Source organism: Balaenoptera musculus, chromosome 4 (assembly GCF_009873245.2).
Source record: "Balaenoptera musculus isolate JJ_BM4_2016_0621 chromosome 4, mBalMus1.pri.v3, whole genome shotgun sequence".
Taxonomy (NCBI): domain Eukaryota; kingdom Metazoa; phylum Chordata; class Mammalia; order Artiodactyla; family Balaenopteridae; genus Balaenoptera; species Balaenoptera musculus.
In genome coordinates this window covers 50,885,048-50,905,702 of record NC_045788.1, presented here as the reverse complement: position 1 = coordinate 50,905,702, position 20,655 = coordinate 50,885,048, and the positions used below count along the sequence as shown (strand labels likewise).

Genomic DNA, 20,655 nt, shown 5'->3' with positions numbered 1-20,655 from the left:
CTGATTCGGGGGCTCTGGCTCACTCAGGCCAGGGGAAGGGAGGGGTATGGAGTGCGGGGCGAGCCTGCGGCGGCAGAGGCCGGCGTGACGTTACACCAGCCTGAGGCACGCCATGTGTCCCCCTGGGGAAGTTGTCCCTGGATCACGGGACCCTGGCAGTGGCGGGCTGCACAGGCTCCCGGGAGAGGAGGTGTGGATAGTGACCTGTGCTTGCACACAGGCTTCTTGGTGGCGGCAGCAGCAGCCTTAGCGTCTCATGCCCGTCTCTGGGGTTGGCGCTGATAGCCATGGCTCGCGCCCGTCTCTGCAGCTCCTTTAAGCGGCGCTCTTAATCCCCTCTCCTCGCGCACCAAGAAACAAAGAGGCAAGAAAAAGTCTCTTGCCTCTTCGGCAGCTCCAGACTTTTTCCCGGACTCCCTCCCAGCTAGCTGTGGCGCACTAGCCCCCTTCAGGCTGTGTTCACGCCGCCAGCCCTAGTCCTCTCCCTGGGATCCGACCGAAGCCAGAACCTCAGCTCCCAGCTCCCGCCCGCCCCAGCGGGTGAGCAAACAAGCCTCTCGGGCTGGTGAGTGCTGGTCGGCACGGATCCTCCGTGTGGGAATCTCTCCGCTTTGCCCTCCGCACCCCTGTGGCTGCGCTCTCCTCCGTGGCTCCGAAGCTTCCCCCCTCCGCCACCAGCAGTCTCTGCCTGCGAAGGGGCTTCCTCGTGTGTGGAAACCTTTCCTCCTTCACAGCTCCCTCCCACTAGTGCAGGTCCAGTCCCTTATCTTTTGTCTCTGTTTTTTCTTTTTCTTTTGCCCCACCCAGGTACGTGGGGAGTTTCTTGCCTTTTGGGAGGTCTGAGGTCTTCTGCCAGAGTTCAATAGCTGTTCTGTAGGAGTTGTTCCACGTGTAGATGTATTTCTGAGGTATCTGTGGGGAGGAAGGTGATCTCCACGTCTTACCCTTCCGCCATCTTGAAGCTCCTGCCGTTTGTGCAAATCTTAACCTTAAAGTCACCATTGTGTTTTATTTTCAAACACATCACGTGACCAACCTAAAATTTTGCAAGATTCTAGAATTCACAAACTTCTTTTCATAAGCACATTTGCTCTAGTTAACAGTGTTCATCAACAAAGTGAAAACTATTTTGATAGTCCTCATGGGGTTGTTTTTACCCTCCTAATTTGTTGCCTTTACGTGCAAAAAGATTTCCACACAAGTCGTTGAAAAATGGACTAGTTCAAGACCAATACTAAAAGTGAGGAAGTCTAGGGAAGTACAAGCTCCTGGTGAATATTAGATGTCCAAAAAATGTTAGAAATAATTAACTTCGAGGGATAATGGAGGACTATCCACATTTCCAAATTCAACCAACACCATTTTAAGGGATTAAAGCTTATTCCTACTGATTCTGCTTCCCATAGACTAAAATGTAAAATTGACATTTGGGTCTTATTCTCAAAGCAACTTCCTTCAATGTTTTCTCACACTCTCAGTCCAAAAGGTCTTTCTGGGGATCCTTGGGGAAGTCACAAAATAGGCCATTACATATAGGGCTACAAGTAGCAAGAGAGAAACCTGGAACAGGCCAGTTTCTGTTGGAGAAGGTGAAAAACATAGCCTAGATGCCTACCCTTATTCATTTCACAGCTCTTGCCAGCCTGTGTTTGATATTTAAAATTTTCTCTTTACTTCTTTGGATTCCAGATAGAAATCTCATGTTGGGTGAGCCTGACTTGCTCTCACTCTCACAGTTTACCTTAAAAGAGCTGACTACCTTACAAATAAAAGTACAACTCTCCTATCCATCTTACTTTTCACAACTGGTGAATGTGTATTCCATGGATATGGATATTTTCATGGATATTCCATTAATATTTTATATCACTGACAACAGAGTACTAGCCTCAACAAGCATTTTGCAGATTCTGAGATTGTACTGTTACTGCTGTATTTACCCAAACTCATTCTCATTTCCTCTTTTGTTGCTATGGCAAGAATTCCTCATGTTCATCCTGTGACCTTTCCTGATTTTTCATAGAAGTCTGAAGAGCAGACATATGTTAAGTTACAACCGTTAAAGAAGAGATGACTCCTTAGTGGCGTTGCCTATGCTCTGCTCACAGATCAGAGCTGTGACATATACATTTCTTAAGAATCTTATTCGCTGGAGGAAATGCAGACCATGTGTCTTTCCTAGGTCACCTGAGGCAAAATAATTTGGTAATTAGATATACATGGTCTTATGATATTAACAATTATTAAGCTTTTAATAGGAAAGATGACTTGCCCACAGAAGACAGTTAATTTCACAGCAGTATTTGGTTTTTTTTAGTGTTTCACAATAAGAGATTAGGAGAAGAAAGAAATCTAATAATATAACTTTACCATGTATTTAACCTCATTCTTTTTGATTTTTTAGACTTTTCTCATAAACTTTCATTATAGAACCTGTTCAATACATACAGGCTCTGAGAAAGCAGTTTTTGGTTTTTGCTGAAAGAAAATAATATGAGAATAACATTGATAAGTCACATATACAGACCCCAAAAAAGAAAGGGGAAAGGTATTTGGTTTTAAGACAGAGGGCAAAAGGATAGTGTGATATAATGCAAATTATTAAACAAGTATGTCCCATGTGCCTCTTTATCTTCTTTCTTGTAGTTAAAGCCTTCATGCAAATTTTACTTGTACAGTGGTCCTCAAACTGGTCTTCTGACCCCATTATATTTTTAAACACTAGTGAGGATCCCAGAGATTTTTTTTGCTTTATGTAGGTTATATTTAGAAAGGTTTATCATATTAAAAAATAAAATTTTAATTATAAACTTAAAAATATATAGTTACTAATTTAATAACAATAAACCCGTTATATGCTAACATAAAATGCATACTTTATTAAAAATAAGTATATTTTTAAATGCTCACAGGAGTAGCATTCCTCTACATTTTTGCAAATCTCTTTAATATATGGCATCATAAAAGAAAACTGGGTTCTTATATCTGATTCTGCATTCAATCTGTTGCAGTATGGTTGAACTACATGAAGAAATCCAGTCTGACACAAGATGTATTGTTAGAAAAGGAAAGAGAATGTTAATAGACTTTTCAAATAATCCTGAATATTCTTCTTTGATACTACACCAAGACTTGACAAGCAGTAGTTTCTTAAAAATTAATTGCAATGAGGATTCTGAAACCATACCAATCAACTTGTACTCTGCTTCATTAAAAGCCATTGGTCTTCCTTACACTTTGAATGGATTGTTTACCCATGCATGAGTTAGTAACATCATACATTGGTTATCTGGGAAATAATGCATCACTTGCGGATTTCTATTATGCAATAGTAAATTTCAAAAAAAAATCTCACATGTTAATATCACCAGTATCATCAGAAAAGTCTTTAAGCATTGGGTGGCTGTCAAGCTCACAGTGACAGATATAAGTTTTCCGAAATTCTAATTTTTGCTTGAAAGCTCAAACTTTTAGTACTGGCAATAAATACTGTCAGTTGTGTTCCTTTAAGTGACAGGAACACTCATTTCATTTTCAAGAAATGTCTGCCAAATTCCAAGTCTGATAATCATAGTTTGCTAGTTGTTCTTCCAAGTAAAACATGATGTTCCATGGAAACAGCAGCTAGGTCAGCTCACAGATGCAAACAATGGCATGAGTGCACAAGTGCTTTTCCTCAAGGCAGCCATCATAGCTTGTTATGCTGGACAGAAGGGTTTTCTGCATATGTCCCATCTCATCACACCAAATATTAAAAAGACACATACTCAAGGGTTGAGATTTGTAATTTGGGGGGCGGCAAGTGCATACAATGGTGAAGAATACACTCAATTTCTACTACAACCGTTTGCTATCACTGATTTGATTCCTGCAAAAGAGCCAGCAGTTTTACCCACCATGGCTTTTGCAACATCAGTGCAAATATCAACACAGTGAAAAAGGAAAATGATATCTTAACATTATTATAAACATAATAATAATATTGTAACCTCCCCCTTGGCAATCTGAAGACCACACTTTGAGAAGCACTATACCAGTTTATAGCATACATACTTAGGATCCTCCCAGCCTTTGTATCTCTCATCTTTCTTCAGAATAGTTGCAATGACTGTCTTCTTAAAAAGTGTTTCTAAATGAGGTATTACTTCACACCAGTCAGAATGGCCATCATCAAAAAATCTACAAACAATAAATGCTGGAGAGGGTGTGGAGAAAAGGGGACCCTCTTGCACTGTTGGTGGGAATGTAAATTGATACAGCCACTATGGAGAATAGTATGCAGGTTCCTTAAAAAACTAAAAATTGAATTATCATGTGACCTAGCAATTCCACTACTGGGCATATACCCTGAGAAAACCATAATTCAAAAAGAGTCATGTACCACAATGTTCACTGCAGCTCTATTTACAGTAGCCAGGACATGGAAGCAACCTAAGTGTCCATAGACAGATGAATGGATAAAGAAGACGTGGCACATATATACAATGGAATATTACTCAGCCATAAAAAGAAACAAAGTTGAGTTACTTGTAGTGAGGTGGATGGACCTAGAGTCTGTCATACAGAGTGAAGCAAGTCGGAAAGAGAAAAACAAATACCGTGTGCTAACACATATATATATGGAATCAAAAAATATATATATATGGTTCTGATGTACCTAGGGGCAGGACAGGAATAAAGACACAGACGTGGAGAATGGACTTGAGGACACGGGGAGGGGGAAGGGTAAACTGGGACGAAGTGAGAGAGTGGCATGGAAATATATACACTACCAAATGTAAAATAGATATCTAGTGGGAAGCAGCCACATAAGCACAGGGAGATCAGCTCGGTGCTTTGCGACCACCTAGAGAGGTGGGATAATCACGGTGGGAGGGGAGACGCAGGAGGGAGAAGATATGGGGATATAGGTATATGTATAGCTGATTCACTTTGTTATACAGCAGAAACTAACATAACATTGTAAAGCAATTATACGCCAATAAAGATGTTTAAAAAAAATGTTTCTATCAGGTGCTTGCTTAGTAATCCCTAAAGCCTTAGTAATTTCTTCCATAAAATTAAAAATCTTTTAACGAATGAACAAATCCTTAATAGGATTCTGTCTTCCCCTTTAGTGAATTTATTACTTTAACTAAGCAAATTTACATGGCACTTTTTATTACAGTTTACCATACTCTATCACCAAGTCATTTGGGGGCCACTCTTCCAATCTGGATTTTCTACCTCTCTTCCCTAAATGTTATCACTTCAAAGTGCAGCTCAAGACTCACTTCGTCCTGACGTCTTTCCAAAGTTTGCAGTTTCCTGTCATTTTAGATCCTCTACACAAACCTTTTGGTTTTTTCCATCGCTTTCATGTGCCCACAACTGTTTCAAGTTTCACTTTATTTACTGTTGGTTATGTGTGTATTTCTATAATTTTTCACAATTGGATTAAGACTCCTTTTGGAGGCTAGTTGCTTAGAACCTAACATAGCTTTTTAAACAAACAAACAAACAAATATATGCTGTTGTATTATATTCACAGAAATGGCAGCACTTTTAAAGATATCTGGAAAATGTATTCTTTCCAAAGTAATGTGAGATGACACCTTTTTTGGCACAGGTCACAACAGGCTGAGATACAGTACTTCTAGCCAAAGAGAACTGGATATCAAGACAGGAGATTTAGTCACCTTTGTCAACAAAGAGTTAATAAACATATTAGAAAACCCCTTTGAATTTCAAAGAGAAACCATTAACATTCTCAGTTACAGTATTAGTAATTAGTAGACTTCCCTAATTGGAGTCACTTTGAGTGGTGACTCCACTTATTTGGTCTATAAATAAACATTGTATCCAAAATCGAGAACCTTTCCCATAATCAAAGTCCATATCCAATTCAAATTTGGCTTTCAATTTGTAAACTATAATACAGTATATAAACTAAGGGTTTGGCTGGAATGGTCACCCTATACGTAAATGCAATGCTCGTTTTGGTACATTTCCACTAATTTTGTTAACTCAACAAAGGAAAATCACAGGCAATTGTCAGAAGTCCAAATGTTTCACCAAGCGTAAGAGTCACAATAATATTTATCCTTTGGTATAGGATCAAAAGGGGGTTTTATCGTAGGTAAAATACTGTTCCTGGAAGACATTATTAGACTCCAGATCAAAAAATCATGATGTCAATATGAACAATTTTAATACTTAATACATGAATAGTTTTGATTGTGCTATCAAAAATCTCTCTAATTCTCATATTTTAAAGAAATAAGCATCCCATTTCATTATCCAGTAAAACGATATAGTAGAATTCACTATAATTTATTTCAGTTCATTTTAAAGATTCTTGCATAATTGCTGGTTGAAGACAGCATAAAAAATAATAGAATGCAGGCAGACATTTATTTCCATACAATGGGGCTACTCAAAATATTAGTTTAAGTATGTATTTACCCTTCTGGTTCTTTTCTTTAGAACCTGTACAGTGTCTGGCACATGGTTTACTCTCAAAAATTGTGGCTGAATGAATCATAAGTAATTTCTGGTAGGTTAGAACAGAGGGGAATTTATTAATTGTACTTTTCAAAGCAATCATTCTAAAATTCAGCCCACCCAAGTAACACAGAGAATAGAAAAAAATATGTGCTATTTGTCATGCTGTTCTTGAACCACCGCCACCACTACTCCACCTCAATATTACACAGATGAATAGGGCTTTACATCTACAACTTTGGTTTCTGAATCTTGATAGCTTTTCTACAAGAGATGATAGCTGGTATTTGGCTCATGAACCCTACAGAAAAGATAATAGGGCCAACACCGTATTCTTTTTTAAGAGAAAACATCAAGAACAAAAAATGAAAATGTCAAAAGATAGGTTGATATACTGTATTACTTAAAGACTGTTCTGTTGGGAGAACTGACCACGTGATTTACTAACAGCTTTTACTGGACAGTCTTTGGCTTACAATGTAGATGAAAAATAAATGGGAATCCGTTTCATGTTTACTCTATCTAGGCATTTGACAGATGGAGAAAAAAAATGGGAAGACACAATTACAGTCTACAAAAATGTGGGGTTTTTTTCAGGTTTTCAAATTATGAAAACTAATTTTGTAGTGGGAATTTTTTTCAAAGGGTCTACTTATCTATATCTCTACATCGTTTTATTACATAAACTGCCTTTCATTCCTCATCACATCTGCATACAGGTAGGGATTATGAAATTGTTTAAAGCTGACATTCAAATGGCATATAGGTGCAAAAGTCAGTGGAGAGAAGACCTTAGTATATTCAGGTCAAAACACATGTAGATTTCCCAGCGAATCTTAGATAAGATTGGGTTCTCTGGTGGCTCCTGAGGAAGACTGTGGTCAGTCACTCAGTAACATTGCTTTATTCCACAAACATTCACTGAATGCCCATTATGTGTCACGAATTTGCTAGAGGTCTCCAATACAGAGTAAATCATAGAGGGAAAAAACTAAAAGGAATAGAGAGAAAAAGAAATGGTCTCCGTTGGTCAAAAAAGGCATATCACTGCACACTCCTAAAGATCCAGTAGGGTGCCATACCTATTTTTGATGATTATTTGATATATGTCAACTGATGATATTCATGTTGATGAAGAATATGGAAGACTAAAATGAATATGGAAAAATATGGAAGCCCTAAAAGCTCCTTCTAAAGGTTCCTATTTCTTGGTATTGACGACCCATTAAATCTGTTATTTGATTCCCTTAACCTTCACTCTAGTTTTCTAAACAAGGAAATCTCATTCTCAATTTCTAAAGTAAAATATACTTAAACATTGATCCTAGTCATTATTTAATGTGTATTCACTATTAGCTCTATAAAGAGGACATACAATATTAACATCTCCCTTCTAACTATATATTTTTCAGAACTGTGACAATATAGCAATTTTTTAAGATATTTATCCTATTGACTCTTCTTGGTCATGTCGAGAAATTAGGTATTTGTTGCTCACTTGAGTAATTCCATAATTCATTATTTTCCACATATAATTAATTGTAATTTGGGGGATAAAACATCAGGGATGATATTCAAGTTACTCCCTTATTTGGCTTCTTCTTTAAATTTGTTTTCCTCTGCTGTGCCATGTACATGCTGGGATCTCTAGAAATAGTTGAGAATGATTTCTTATTGTTGTTTCCCTAAACAGTTAAGTTTGCTTTCATACTTTTGCAAAAACATGCTTTGCCACTAATTTGGCAGAGCTATATGCATTATTTGACAACAATCTACTGTAATTTTCTTATTTCAAAAACCAATGCCTTTAATTCTAATTTTATGCTCTAGTACTTCATAAAATAGTTCCATTTCTCCCATGTAAATTAAATTGGGTCATTTCATTGTTCTGTCTTGCTTGTCAATGTAAAATATTTAAAGAGAGTACATGGACTTCTCAATTCTTCTCAATACATTAAGGACTGTTATACTTTATTTTGGCTTTAATTCTAATTATCAATCTTTCGTAGTGAAGCAAGTGACCAAATAAAACACAACCACCAAGATTTCATTGAATCCTTGTGTAGTGACAGCACTATTGCTTAAGTTCCCTTTACATTCCTATTCCTTTCACCCACCCAGGAATTCTGGTTACTAGATTGAGATTTGGTATTATACCAACAGTCCATGGGGAAAGAAGTTCTAAGAAGCAACCACATGGAACAACTGCTGATCTTTCTGTAAATCTGAGAACACAGATTGTTACATTATAGGACATCTTTGGATAAGGTGATCTTTCTGGTTGTACTACAAAAAATATTTGAATTGAGCAACTGGCTTATTTAAAACAAACTCTATGCCCTTCTTTCCATTAGCTACCTGCAAACCTAGAAGAAAACATGTAGTCCATGTCAACCAAGCTCTTAGAATCTTGTGACACATCTTTTATGTACTAACGTCATCTAGGTGTCAGCTTAACTTCCCTACGTTTAATCCTGCTTCCCTCATGCAGTTATTTTTTTGTTTTATTTTTAATTGTGATGAAACACATGTAATGTAAAATTTACCATCTTATCCATTCATTTATTTTAACTTAACTTCATAAATATTCTATAAGCTGCCTTAAAATCTACCTAAAACAGAACATAAATAGATAATATAATCACTTATTCTTCAATATTAGGTATTCTGAGATTTTTCTACGATATTTTAATTTTTTGGACCTTGTTATGAACTCTTTTTTATTTGTTAATGGTATGAATGTAAAAAACACTGCTTGCCTATCTAAACAAAAATTATCTATGTAGGGAGACAATTCTCTTTGGGTTGTAAACAAGGCATTGACTGGCCTTTGCTCTGAACTATCGTTTCAAAGATGACTGTGTGATAAACAACCTTGGAAGAAAAGGCAAGTCTGCTTATAGGCTTGAAAGATGAAGATAGTGTCTCCCTCTAGACCTATAAACAGGCATGCTTACAATCCATTATAAAACATCTGTATTCTCTAAGCTCAGGATTCCTCTCCTATAATGCAACCTACCGAAATGTGAAGGCTGCACCTGGACTTCTTTGCATTGCTATCTGGGAATTTCAGCTCAAGGAACCAGTACAACAAAAGACTGATACACTGGCTACTGCTGTTGCTATGAGTAAGAAACTGTCCTTTGTCTCTAGCCTTGGAGGTTCAGGTCTTCTATAAGTACCCATGAAACTATGTCATGTTAACTTGTGAGCCTGAAAGTGGGGGAAAACTCAGACCTTTGACAGTGATCAACAATGTATTCTAAGAGATTTTTTGTGAATATCCTTGATAGTCATTTAGCCTAATCTCCCACTCAGTCAAGAATTTCTTCTACACATCCTGACAGATGGCATTCTAAATATCACTTCAATGATTCCAGTAAAAGGAAACTCTTCTCAAAGCCTATTGCATCACTGGTTATTAAGTCCCTCCTTATCTTGAACTGAACTATCTATAACTCTATAATACTGGGTTTTGCCAGATCTCATCTGTTTTTACATAGAATAATTATTCTATTTTCCGCATGGCAGGCCTTTGTATCTGAAAGTACTTACTTAGTCTCCACTAATCTTACTTTACTCTCTAAACATATCAATTTCATTCCATATTCTTCACACACTATGTTCTCTAGATCCACTGGACACTCTAGACACAACCCAAAATGGTGGTGATTCCCACAGATGTGTCTATATAGCTAAAACAGAATTCAGTGGAAATATCATTTATCATTTGAACAGAATGCCTTTGATTCACTGAACATAAATTTTATGTACAGTTTTTGTAGCTCTATCATACTGTCCTATCATGTTTAGCTTGTGATTAGTTAAAATATTCAGACTTTTTCCACATGGCCACACTCAAGCCATGATTATATTTGTAAAACTGATTTTTAGAATCTATAACATAAGATTTTTAACCTGCCCATATCATTTTGAATTTTGCTTCTGTTATCAGTGATATTATTCTTTGTTAGGTAAAATTTATGCCATCTAAAAAATTTATAGGCATCCTTTCAATCTCTTAATCTTAGTCACTAATGGAAATATCATCCACAAAAAGAGCTAAGGACAAGCCATTAAACTTTCATAATTATCTACATACTTCAACAGTACTGATCAGTTGTTCAACAAGTTATATTCTATTGAATGGTGTCATTATCCAGCATAAATATCACCATCTTATCCACAAGGATATCATGCTTTGGCGAAATAAAAATGTTTCATATCCCTGGCATTCTCTAGGTCTACCAACTATTTCTAAAAGAATATGCCAGCATTTCACTAATATATTAAGAAGAATGTCATTCAGGAGAATGAGTCACTGTTAGTTTACTTTGCTAATGACTAAGCAAGGTAAAGGAAACTGAATTTAGGCATCTTCGCCTAAATAAGAAATTGCTTCCCTGATCCCTAATCTCATAAAAAGACTAAAGCCTTAAGCCCCTGAAGTAGTGATAACTAATGTTCTCACTCACAGATTTCAGGCTTCTGATTGAGATGTAGAAGCAAAACACATCTGTCTCTGGGGCAACACGTATGAAATTCTCCTGCCTCCATTGCCACTTTTGGAAGTGGTTGGGAAAAGTCTATAACTTTATTGTGGTGATGGTTATAAACTTGTCAAAATGCATCAAACTGTACACTTTAAAAAGGTGAATACTACTACATGTAGATTATACCTCAATAAAATTGACTTAAATAAAAGTACATTAAAATAAGAAGTTAATTTTCTAAAAATTAGAGAATAAATGTAAAGATGTAAAAAAAGAACATGAAATCAATATTGCCTTTAAAAACAAACTGAATTTTGAAATGGTAATAATCACCATTAAAACTTAGGTCTAGAAAGATCTCCCAAGGAACCTGAGTGAAGTAAAGGTATCTATCTTAATCCTTGACTTTAACATTCTGTTTATCAATTTAATGCTTTTTTTTAATCAGTAATTAATCCAAGTCATCCTTACAAAACAAAAGGACAAAGGACACAATCATGTTGATAGATCCAGAGGATATTTGAAAAAAAAATTAAGCATTTATTTCTGATAATTGGAAAATAATACTTTTTCTCAAATTAATTCATAATCATAATTATCAGTGAAATACTAAAGCATCCCTAGATCACCTCACTTATTTAAATTCCTTTTAAAAAAATTTTAGCCTATGCAGTAAGAGAAGGAAAAAAAAATGTAAATATTGAAAAGCAGTACCAAACTTCATTATTTGCAAATGATGTGAATAAAACTAAATTACTACAATATTAAAAAACAGATATACAAAACTAAGTAATTTTAAAATACATATTTAAATGCTAACAATAAGAAGTTAGGAAGTATAATAGAAAAAATCCCATTCTTATCGTGTGGTGCTTCTCAAACTTTACTGTGCATACAAATCACCTGAGGGTCTTGTTAAAGTGCAGATACAGTAGGTTTAGGGATCAAGACTTTACAGTTCTAGTGAGCTCCCAGGTGCGTGCGTGCACGCTCACACACACACACGAATATTATCAGGTATAATTCTCATCGATAATTTTTAAACTTTAGAATTAATAAGAAATTTATAAAACCTCTATTTTAAAAAAGGTAAAGGAAGGTTAAAATATTACTGGGAGACATAAAAGAATATTTGAATGAAGAGAATGTCAGGTTCCCAGATTGGAAGACAATAGTAAAAAAGTGTCTATTCTTCCAAAAATTGCTTAATGCCTTTAACACCAATGAAAACCACTAAATGTGGGGGGTTCTGCAACTTTAAAAAATAAAGATTATAGTTCATCAAAGAATAAATATGCCATATTAGATCAATTTTTTCACAAAGAGATCATTAGGCAGTTCTTTCCCTTCCAGAGATTAATGACAAGAATTAAAGAGCAGAAGCAAGAAGAACTACAATCCTGCAGCCTGTGGAATGAAAACCACATTCACAGAAAGACAAAATGAAAAGGCAGAAAGCTATGTACCACATGAAGGAACAAGATAAAACCCCAGAAAAATAACTAAATGAAATGGAGCTAGGCAACCTTCCAGAAAAAGAATTCAGAATAATGATAGTGAAGATGATCCAGGACCTTGGAAACATAATGGAGGCAAAGATCAAGGAGATGCAAGAAAGGTTTAACAAAGACCGAGAAGAATTAAAGAACAAACACCAAGAAGAATTAAATAACAAACAAAGAGAGATGAACAATACAATAAATGAAATGAAAAATACACTAGAAGGAATCAATAGCAGAATAACTGAGGCAGAAGAACGGATAAGTGTGCTGAAAGACAGAATGGGGGAATTCACTGCCATGGAACAGAATAAAGAAAAAAGAATGAAAAGAAATGAAGACAGCCTAAGAGACCTCTGGGACAACATTAAGCACACCAACATTCACATTATAGAGGTCCCAGAAGGAGAAGAGAGAGAGAAAGGACCCAAGAAAATATTTGAAGAGATTATAGTCGAAAACTTCCCTAACATGGGAAAGGAAATAACCACCCAAGTCCAGGAAGTGCAGAGAGTCCCAGGCAGGATAAACCCAAGGAGAAACACATCGAGACACATAGTAATCAAACTGACAAAAATTAAAGACAAAGAAAAAATATTGAAAGCAGCAAGGGAAAAATGACAAATAACATACAAGGGAACTTCCATAAGGTTAACAGCTGATTTCTCATCAGAAACTCTACAAGCCAGAAGGGAGTGGCATGATATATTTAAAGTGATGAAAGCGAAGAACCTACAACCAAGATTATTCTACTGGCAAGGATCTCATTCAGATCCTTCGGAGAAATCAAAAACTTTACAGACAAGCAAAAGCTAAGAGAATTCAGCACCGCCAAACCAGCTCTACAACAAATGCTAAAGGAACTTCTCTAAGTGGGAAACACACGAGAAGAAAAGGACCTACCAAAAAAAAACCCAAAACAATTATGAAAATGGTAACAGGAACATACATACTGATAATTACCTTAAATGTAAATGGATTAAATGCTCCAACCAAAAGACATAGGCTTGCTGAATGGATACAAAAACAAGACCCATATATATGCTGTCTACAAGAGACCCATTTCAGACATAGGGACACATAACAGACTGAAAGTGAGGGGATGGAAAAAGATATTCCATGCAAATGGAAATCAAAAGAAAGCTGGAGTAGCTATACTCATATCAGATAAAAGAAACTTTAAAATAAAGACAATTACAAGAGACAAAGAAGGACACTACATAATGATCAAGGGATCAATCCAAGAAGAAGATATAACAATTATAAATATATATGCACCTAACATAGGAGCACCTCAATACATAAGGAAAATGCTAACACCTAAAAAGAGGGAATCGAAAGTAACACAATAATAGTGGGGGACTTTAACACCTCACTTACACCAATGGACAGATCATCCAGACAGAAAATTAATAATGCAGAGTGTCATACAGGAAACAATAGCTTTAAATAACACAACAGACCAGATATATTTAATTGATATTTATAGGACATTCCACTCAAAAACAACAGATTACACTTTGTTCTCAAGTGCACAAAAAACATTCTCCAGGATAGATCACATCTTGGGTCTCAAATCAAGCCTCGGTAAACATAAGAAAATTGAAACCCTATCAAGTATCTTTTCCAACCACAACACTATGAGATTAGAAATCAATTATAGGGGGAAAAAATGTAAAAAAACACATACACATGGAGGCTAAACAATACCTTACGAAATAACCAAGAGATCACTGAAGAAATCAAAGAGGAAATAAAAAAATACCAGAGAAAAATGACAGTGAAAACACGACGATTCAAAACCCATGGGATGCAGCAAAAGCAGTTCTAAGAGGGAAGTTTATAGCAACACAATTCTATCTCAAATAAACAATCTAACCTTATACCTGAAGGAACTAGAAAAAGAAGAACAAACAAAACCCAAAGTTAGTAGAAGGAAAGAAATCATAAAGGTTAGAGCAGAAATAAATGAAATAGAAACAAAGAAAACAATAGTAAAGATCAATAAAACTAAAAGCTGCTTCTTTGAGAAGATAAACAAAATTGATAAACCTTTAGCCAGACTCATCAAGAAAAAGAGGGAGAGGACTTAAACCAGTAAAATTAGAAATGAAAAAGGAGAAGTTACAACAGACACCACAGAAATACAAAGCATCCTAAGAAACTACTACAAGCAACTCTATGCCAATAAAATGGACAACCTGGAAGAAATGGACAAATTCTAGAAGGTATAACCTCCCAAGACTGAACCAGGAAGAAACAGAAAATATGAACAGACCAATCACAAGTAATGAAATTGAAACTATGATTAAAAATCTTCCAACAAACAAAAGTCCAGGACCACATGGCTTCATACGTGAATTCTATCAAACATTTAGATAAGAGCTAACACCCATCCTTCTCAAACTCTTCCAAAAAATTGCAGAGGAAGGAACACTCCCAAACTCATTCTACAAGGCCACCATCACCCTGATACCAAAACCAGACAAAGATACTACAAAAAATGAAAAGTACAGACCAATATCACTGATGAATATAGATGCAAAAATCCTCAACAAAATACTAGCAAACAGAATCCAACAATACATTAATAGGATTATACACCATGATCAAGTTGGATTTATCCCAGGGATGCATGGATTCTTCAGTATACACAAATCAATCAATGTACTACACCATATTAACAAATTGAAGGAGAAAAAACATATGATCATCTCAATAGATGCAAAAAAACTTTTGACAAAATTCAACACCCATTTATGATAAAAACTCTCCAGAAAGTGAGCAGAGAGGGAACCTACCTCAACAAAATAAGGGCCATATATGACAAACCCACAGCAAACATCATTCTCAATGGTGAAAAACTGAAAGCATTTCCTATAAGATAAGGAACAAGACAAGGATGTCCACTCTTGCCACTATTATTCAACATAGTTTTGGAATTCCTAGCCATGCCATCAGAGAAGAAAAAGAAATAAAAGGAATACAAATTGGAAAAGAAGTAAAACTGTCACTGTTTGCTGAGGACATGATACTATACATAGAGAATCCTAAAGATGCCACCAGAAAACTACTAGAGTTAATCAATAAATTTGGTAAAGTTGCAGGATACAAAATTAATGCACAGAAATCTCTTGCATTCCTGTACACTAACAATGAAAGATCAGAAAGAGAAATTAAGGAAACAATCCCATTCACCATTGCAACAAAAAGAATAAAATACCTAGGAATAAACCTACCTAAGGAGGTAAAAGACCTGTACTCAGAACACTGTAAGACACTGATGAAAGAAATCAAAGATGACACAAACAGATGGAGAGATATACCATGTTCTGGGATTAGAAGAATCAATATTGTGAAGATGATTATACTACCTAAAGCAATCTACAGATTCAATGCAATCCCTATCAAATTACCAATGGCATTTTTTACAGAACTAGAACAAAAAATCTTAACATTTGTATGGAGACACAAAGGCCCTGAATAGCCAAAGCAATCTTGAAGGAAAAAAACGGAGCTGGAGGAATCAGACTCCCTAACTTCAGACTATACTACAAAGCTACAGTAATCAAGACAATATGGTACTGGCACAAAAGGAGAAATATAGATCAATGGAACAGGATAGAAAGCCCAGAGGTAAATCCATACACCTATGGTCAACTAATCTATAACAAAGCAGGCAAGGATATACGCTGAGGAAAGACAGTCTCTTCAAGAAGTGGTGCTGGGAAAACTGGACAGCTACATGTAAAAGAATGAAATTAGAACACTCCCTAACACCATACACAAAAATAAACTCAAAATGGATGAAAAACCTAAATTTAAGTCCGGACACTATAAAACTCTTAGAGGAAAACATAGGAAGAACACTCTTTGACATAAATCACAGCAGGATTTTTTTTGACCCACCTCCCAGAGTAATGGAAATAAAAACAAAAATAAACAAATGGAACCTAATGAAACTTAAAAGCTTTTGCGCAGCAAAGGAAACCATAAACAAGACGAAAAGACAATCCTCAGAATGGGAGAAAATATTTGCAAATGAGACAACAGACAAAGGATTAATCTCTAAAATATACAAACAGCTCATGGAGCTCAATATCAAAAAAACAAACAATTCAATTAAAAAATGCACAGAAGATCTAAATAGACATTTCACCAAAGAAGACATACAGATGGCCAAGAGGCACATGAAAAGCTGCTCAACATCACTAGTTATTAGAGAAATGCAAATCAAAACTTCAATAAGGTATCACCTCACATCGGTCAGAATGGCCATCATCAAAAAATCTACAAACAATAAATGCTGGAGAGGGTATGGAAAAAAGTGAACCCTCTTGCACTGTTGGTGAGAATGTAAATGGATACAGCCACTATGGAGCACAGTATGGAGGTTCTTTAAAAAACTAAAAATAAAATTACCATATGACCCAGCAATCCCACTACTGGGCATATACCCAGAGAAAACCATAATTCAAAAAGAGTCATGTACCACCATGTCCACTGAAGCACTATTTACAATAGCCAGGACATGGAAGCAACCTAAATGCCCATCGACAGATGAATGGAAAAAGAAGGTGTGGTACATATATACAATGGAATATTACTCAGTCATAAAAAGGAACGAAATTGGGTCACTTGTAGAGACGTGGATGGACCTAGAGACTGTCATACAGAATGAAGTCAGAAAGAGAAAAACAAATATCGTATATTAACACATATATGTGGAATCTAGAAAAATGGTACAGATGAACCAGTTTGCAAGGCAGAAATTGAGACACAGATGTAGAGAACAAACGTATGGACATCAAGGGGGGAAAGTGGGCAGGGGGAGGTGGTGGGATGAACTGGGAGATTGGGATTGACATATATACACTAATATGTATAAAACAGATAACTAATAAGAACCTGCTGTATAAAAAATAAATAAAATAAAATTCAAAAAAAAAGGGTATGTCATTTTAGAAAGCATTGAATAAACCAATAAAAGGATAAAAACTAGGCTTTACAATCAGCACTAGCATTTTCATGCCAAATATCTAACTGGGCAATTATAAGCACACAGTGAATGCTGCAATAATTATAAGGGAGCCAAAAGTAATAAACTGCCAAATATAATATCTCATCTCAAATTTCTAAACTTCCTTTTATAGGTAGACCTCCACCTGTCAGGGTAGACTGGGTCCTGGTCTTTTTGCTCCCTCTTCTGAAGCTGTGATTTACGTGGCTTAGTATAGGGTGGTGTTATGGTTTAAGAGAGCCTAGTCTAGTTTAGCAATAGTGATTTCTAAACCCATGTCCTCTAATGTATTTCTTCAGCACCAAAGAAAGGACTTGTAATTACGAGCAATTTTTTAAAAATCTATTCTTTTTAAATATTACACTGAAACAGTGTTTATCTCATCAACCCTCACAACCCACAGAAATCTCCTCCACCACCAAGGCCACTTTGATCATTCCTCCTCTCCCTCCTCCCTCTATTGTATTAAACCCTTCTCTCACACTCCTCCTGCCCACCACACCCCATCCTTTTCTTCAGCCTAATCCATTTTTATCAAAAGAACACGTCTGGCAAATCGAGATCTTTGGAGAATAGCATAGCAAAACCAAAATACCACATCATGGGCAAAGAGATGTCAAAGACAAGAAATGGTCATTCAGTAAGGATTTTGTCTCATCACATTTTCAGATGTGAATAAAGATTACAAAGTAAAAGGAAAGAACTAGCTACAATGTGGAAGAAAAAGTTCTGGTCAGAGTTGGAAGACCCAGGCCCCTAGACAGAGCACTGTTCTTTTCACTCTGATCTAATTTTACAAGATTACTTTTACACGGATAAAATACACAAAATGCTTTATAAACATACTTTTTTCTGAATTAATATAAAGTATTAGTAGTAGATATTAATAGTTCAGTATGGATGTGGAATAAACTTATGTAATAGGCTTTAAATTTCCAATATTTTAATCAGAAATCAACAAAGCAAATGGTCTGTGTTCTTGGGAGATTAATGTATTCATTTGTACAAATTACTAGTCATAGAATGCAGTAAAACTTTACTAACTCAGGCCCCGCTAATTCAGAAATCATCATAGAGAAGGAGTAAGGTAAAATATGAAGTGCTGTAGCTAGAGATGGGAAACATAATAATAAACGTGAAGCAGCATTGCAACTAACTAGTTTATGATTTCAGAGAGATCCCTTAGCCTCTCCGGATTCTGTTCACTTGTGTTTAAAGTAAGCTGAATTATTCAGTCAATCCATCTCATCGTCATATAATTCTATGATTCTATGTACGTCAGATAGATGCCTCTTTTTTTACTTTATTCTTTCTATAAGCAACGTTTCTGGGAATGGAATTATTCTTGTCTGCATTTTTTTTAGTCTGCAGTTCGTGAATAGTCTTAAGGGGTCACATGAATTACCTAAATTTGGGCAACCATGTTTATGTGCATTTTTCTGGACAGAGATCCACAGCTTTCATCCGATTCTCAAAAAGCTCTGTGAACCTCCCCAGAAAAGATTAAGAACCACTTACTTCAATAATGAACTAAGGGGCTTCCCTGGTGGCGCAGTGGTTGAGAATCTGCCTGCCAATGCAGGGGACACGGGTTCGAGCCCTGGTCTGGGAAGATCCCACATGCAGCGGAGCGACTAGGCCCGTGAGCCACAGCTGCTGAACCTGAGCGTCTGGAGCCTGTGCTCCGCAACAAGAGAGGCCGCGATAGTGAGAGGCCGGCGCACCGCGATGAAGAGTGGTCCCCGCACCGCGACGAAGAGCGGCCCCCACTTGCCGCAACTGGGGAGGGCCCTCGCACAGAAACGAAGACCCAACTCAGCCATAAATAAATAAATAAAATAAAGAACTAATTCCAAGTGATTCTCAGCAACTTGTAAAAACAGGCTCACAAAAAGATTGCTTAATAATCCTGTGTTGGTTCTGTAACATTTGTATCTTACATCAATAACACAACACTCTATTATGATATAAGCTATACCTTAAACTTTAACTAATGGCTGTCTCCTCATTTGGTGATGAATCATGGTCTGTATCTGTCTAGTTCACCTCATTATATCAAATGCCTTGAACAGTGCCTGGTTCTCAGTGAAGCAAGGAAGAGGAATGGCTGCCAGTTTATCTCTAGAGGAAGAGGGCAGCTATGGAGTGATCATCATCTCATCTGAGCTTGAACTGAGACTGCGGAACTCTGAGATAATGAAAAAATCCGCAAGCAAGGATAGATAATCTTATCCAAAAGTCAAGCCTTGTAATTTCAATAAAAGAAAATGGAAACCCAAAGTGAACAAGGGTCTTACCAAAAGTGGCAAGTTCAGGACCAGAGTCCTTAGCCAATGGTACAGGGCTCCTTCCATTTCACTACATTGTCCAGCTGGGGGAAAACACAGAACCCAATGTGGAGTGCAAACAAACATGTCACCCAAATTCCAGTTCCTTTCTTTTAACTGAAATTCAGCAGCTAACAATCTCCTCCTTCATTATAGGTAGACATACCATAAATATGTCTACCTGTGATCTTTGCCTGATTTATTAATATATAACAAACAAAATAACACCATGTCTTATATGTAATATAAGTTGGATTCAAATTTGTTGCCATTGTTATATCTATAAAAGTTAGCCTGTGCTATAAATAAAATTGCTTTTATCATGCAAACTTACTTTTTCAATAATGCTTGTTTATTTGTCTTAAATGACAATTACAGGAAGAAAAATGATCCATTTACTAGTTATCTTTTAAAATATATAGTATGTAAAACTGAATGAATGTTATTTCATTCCTATACACTTCTGGTAATTGACTTTCAAAAGCTTAATAACATTTGCGTTTCTTTTATCTTTTCAGGAGCATTGTTTTAAACCCAGCCTATTTCCGAAATCATCTTCGTCAGGCAACAGTGTTTAGATGTCTGGAGAGATATTCAGAAGCTGCCCGGTATGTTTGTTATAACTTTTGTGAAGACTTATTTAGAGTTAAACTAATTTTATTCTCAGCTTCTGGTAATAGCATAATAGAACTTTCCATTTCTCACATGGAATATGATTTTACCGGAATTATTGTCTTATAAACGTCAAACCAACAATTATTGACTGTCTTTTTCTTTAATTAAAGCCATTCTGTGTTCATAGCTCTTAGTAAAATTCAAACTTTCCAGCCATG

At 36.2% G+C, this 20,655-nt stretch overlaps 1 protein-coding gene across 1 annotated transcript in view; it reads left to right on the top strand.

The window, feature by feature from the left end:
* Window positions 1-20,655, top strand: part of SPATA16 (spermatogenesis associated 16) — a 237,058-nt gene that overhangs the window by 77,649 nt on the left and 138,754 nt on the right. Inside the window, exon 3 of the mRNA XM_036850729.1 lies at window positions 20,341-20,430. Within this exon, the coding sequence (XP_036706624.1) occupies window positions 20,341-20,430 (90 nt within the window). The remainder of the gene's footprint in view (window positions 1-20,340; window positions 20,431-20,655) is intronic.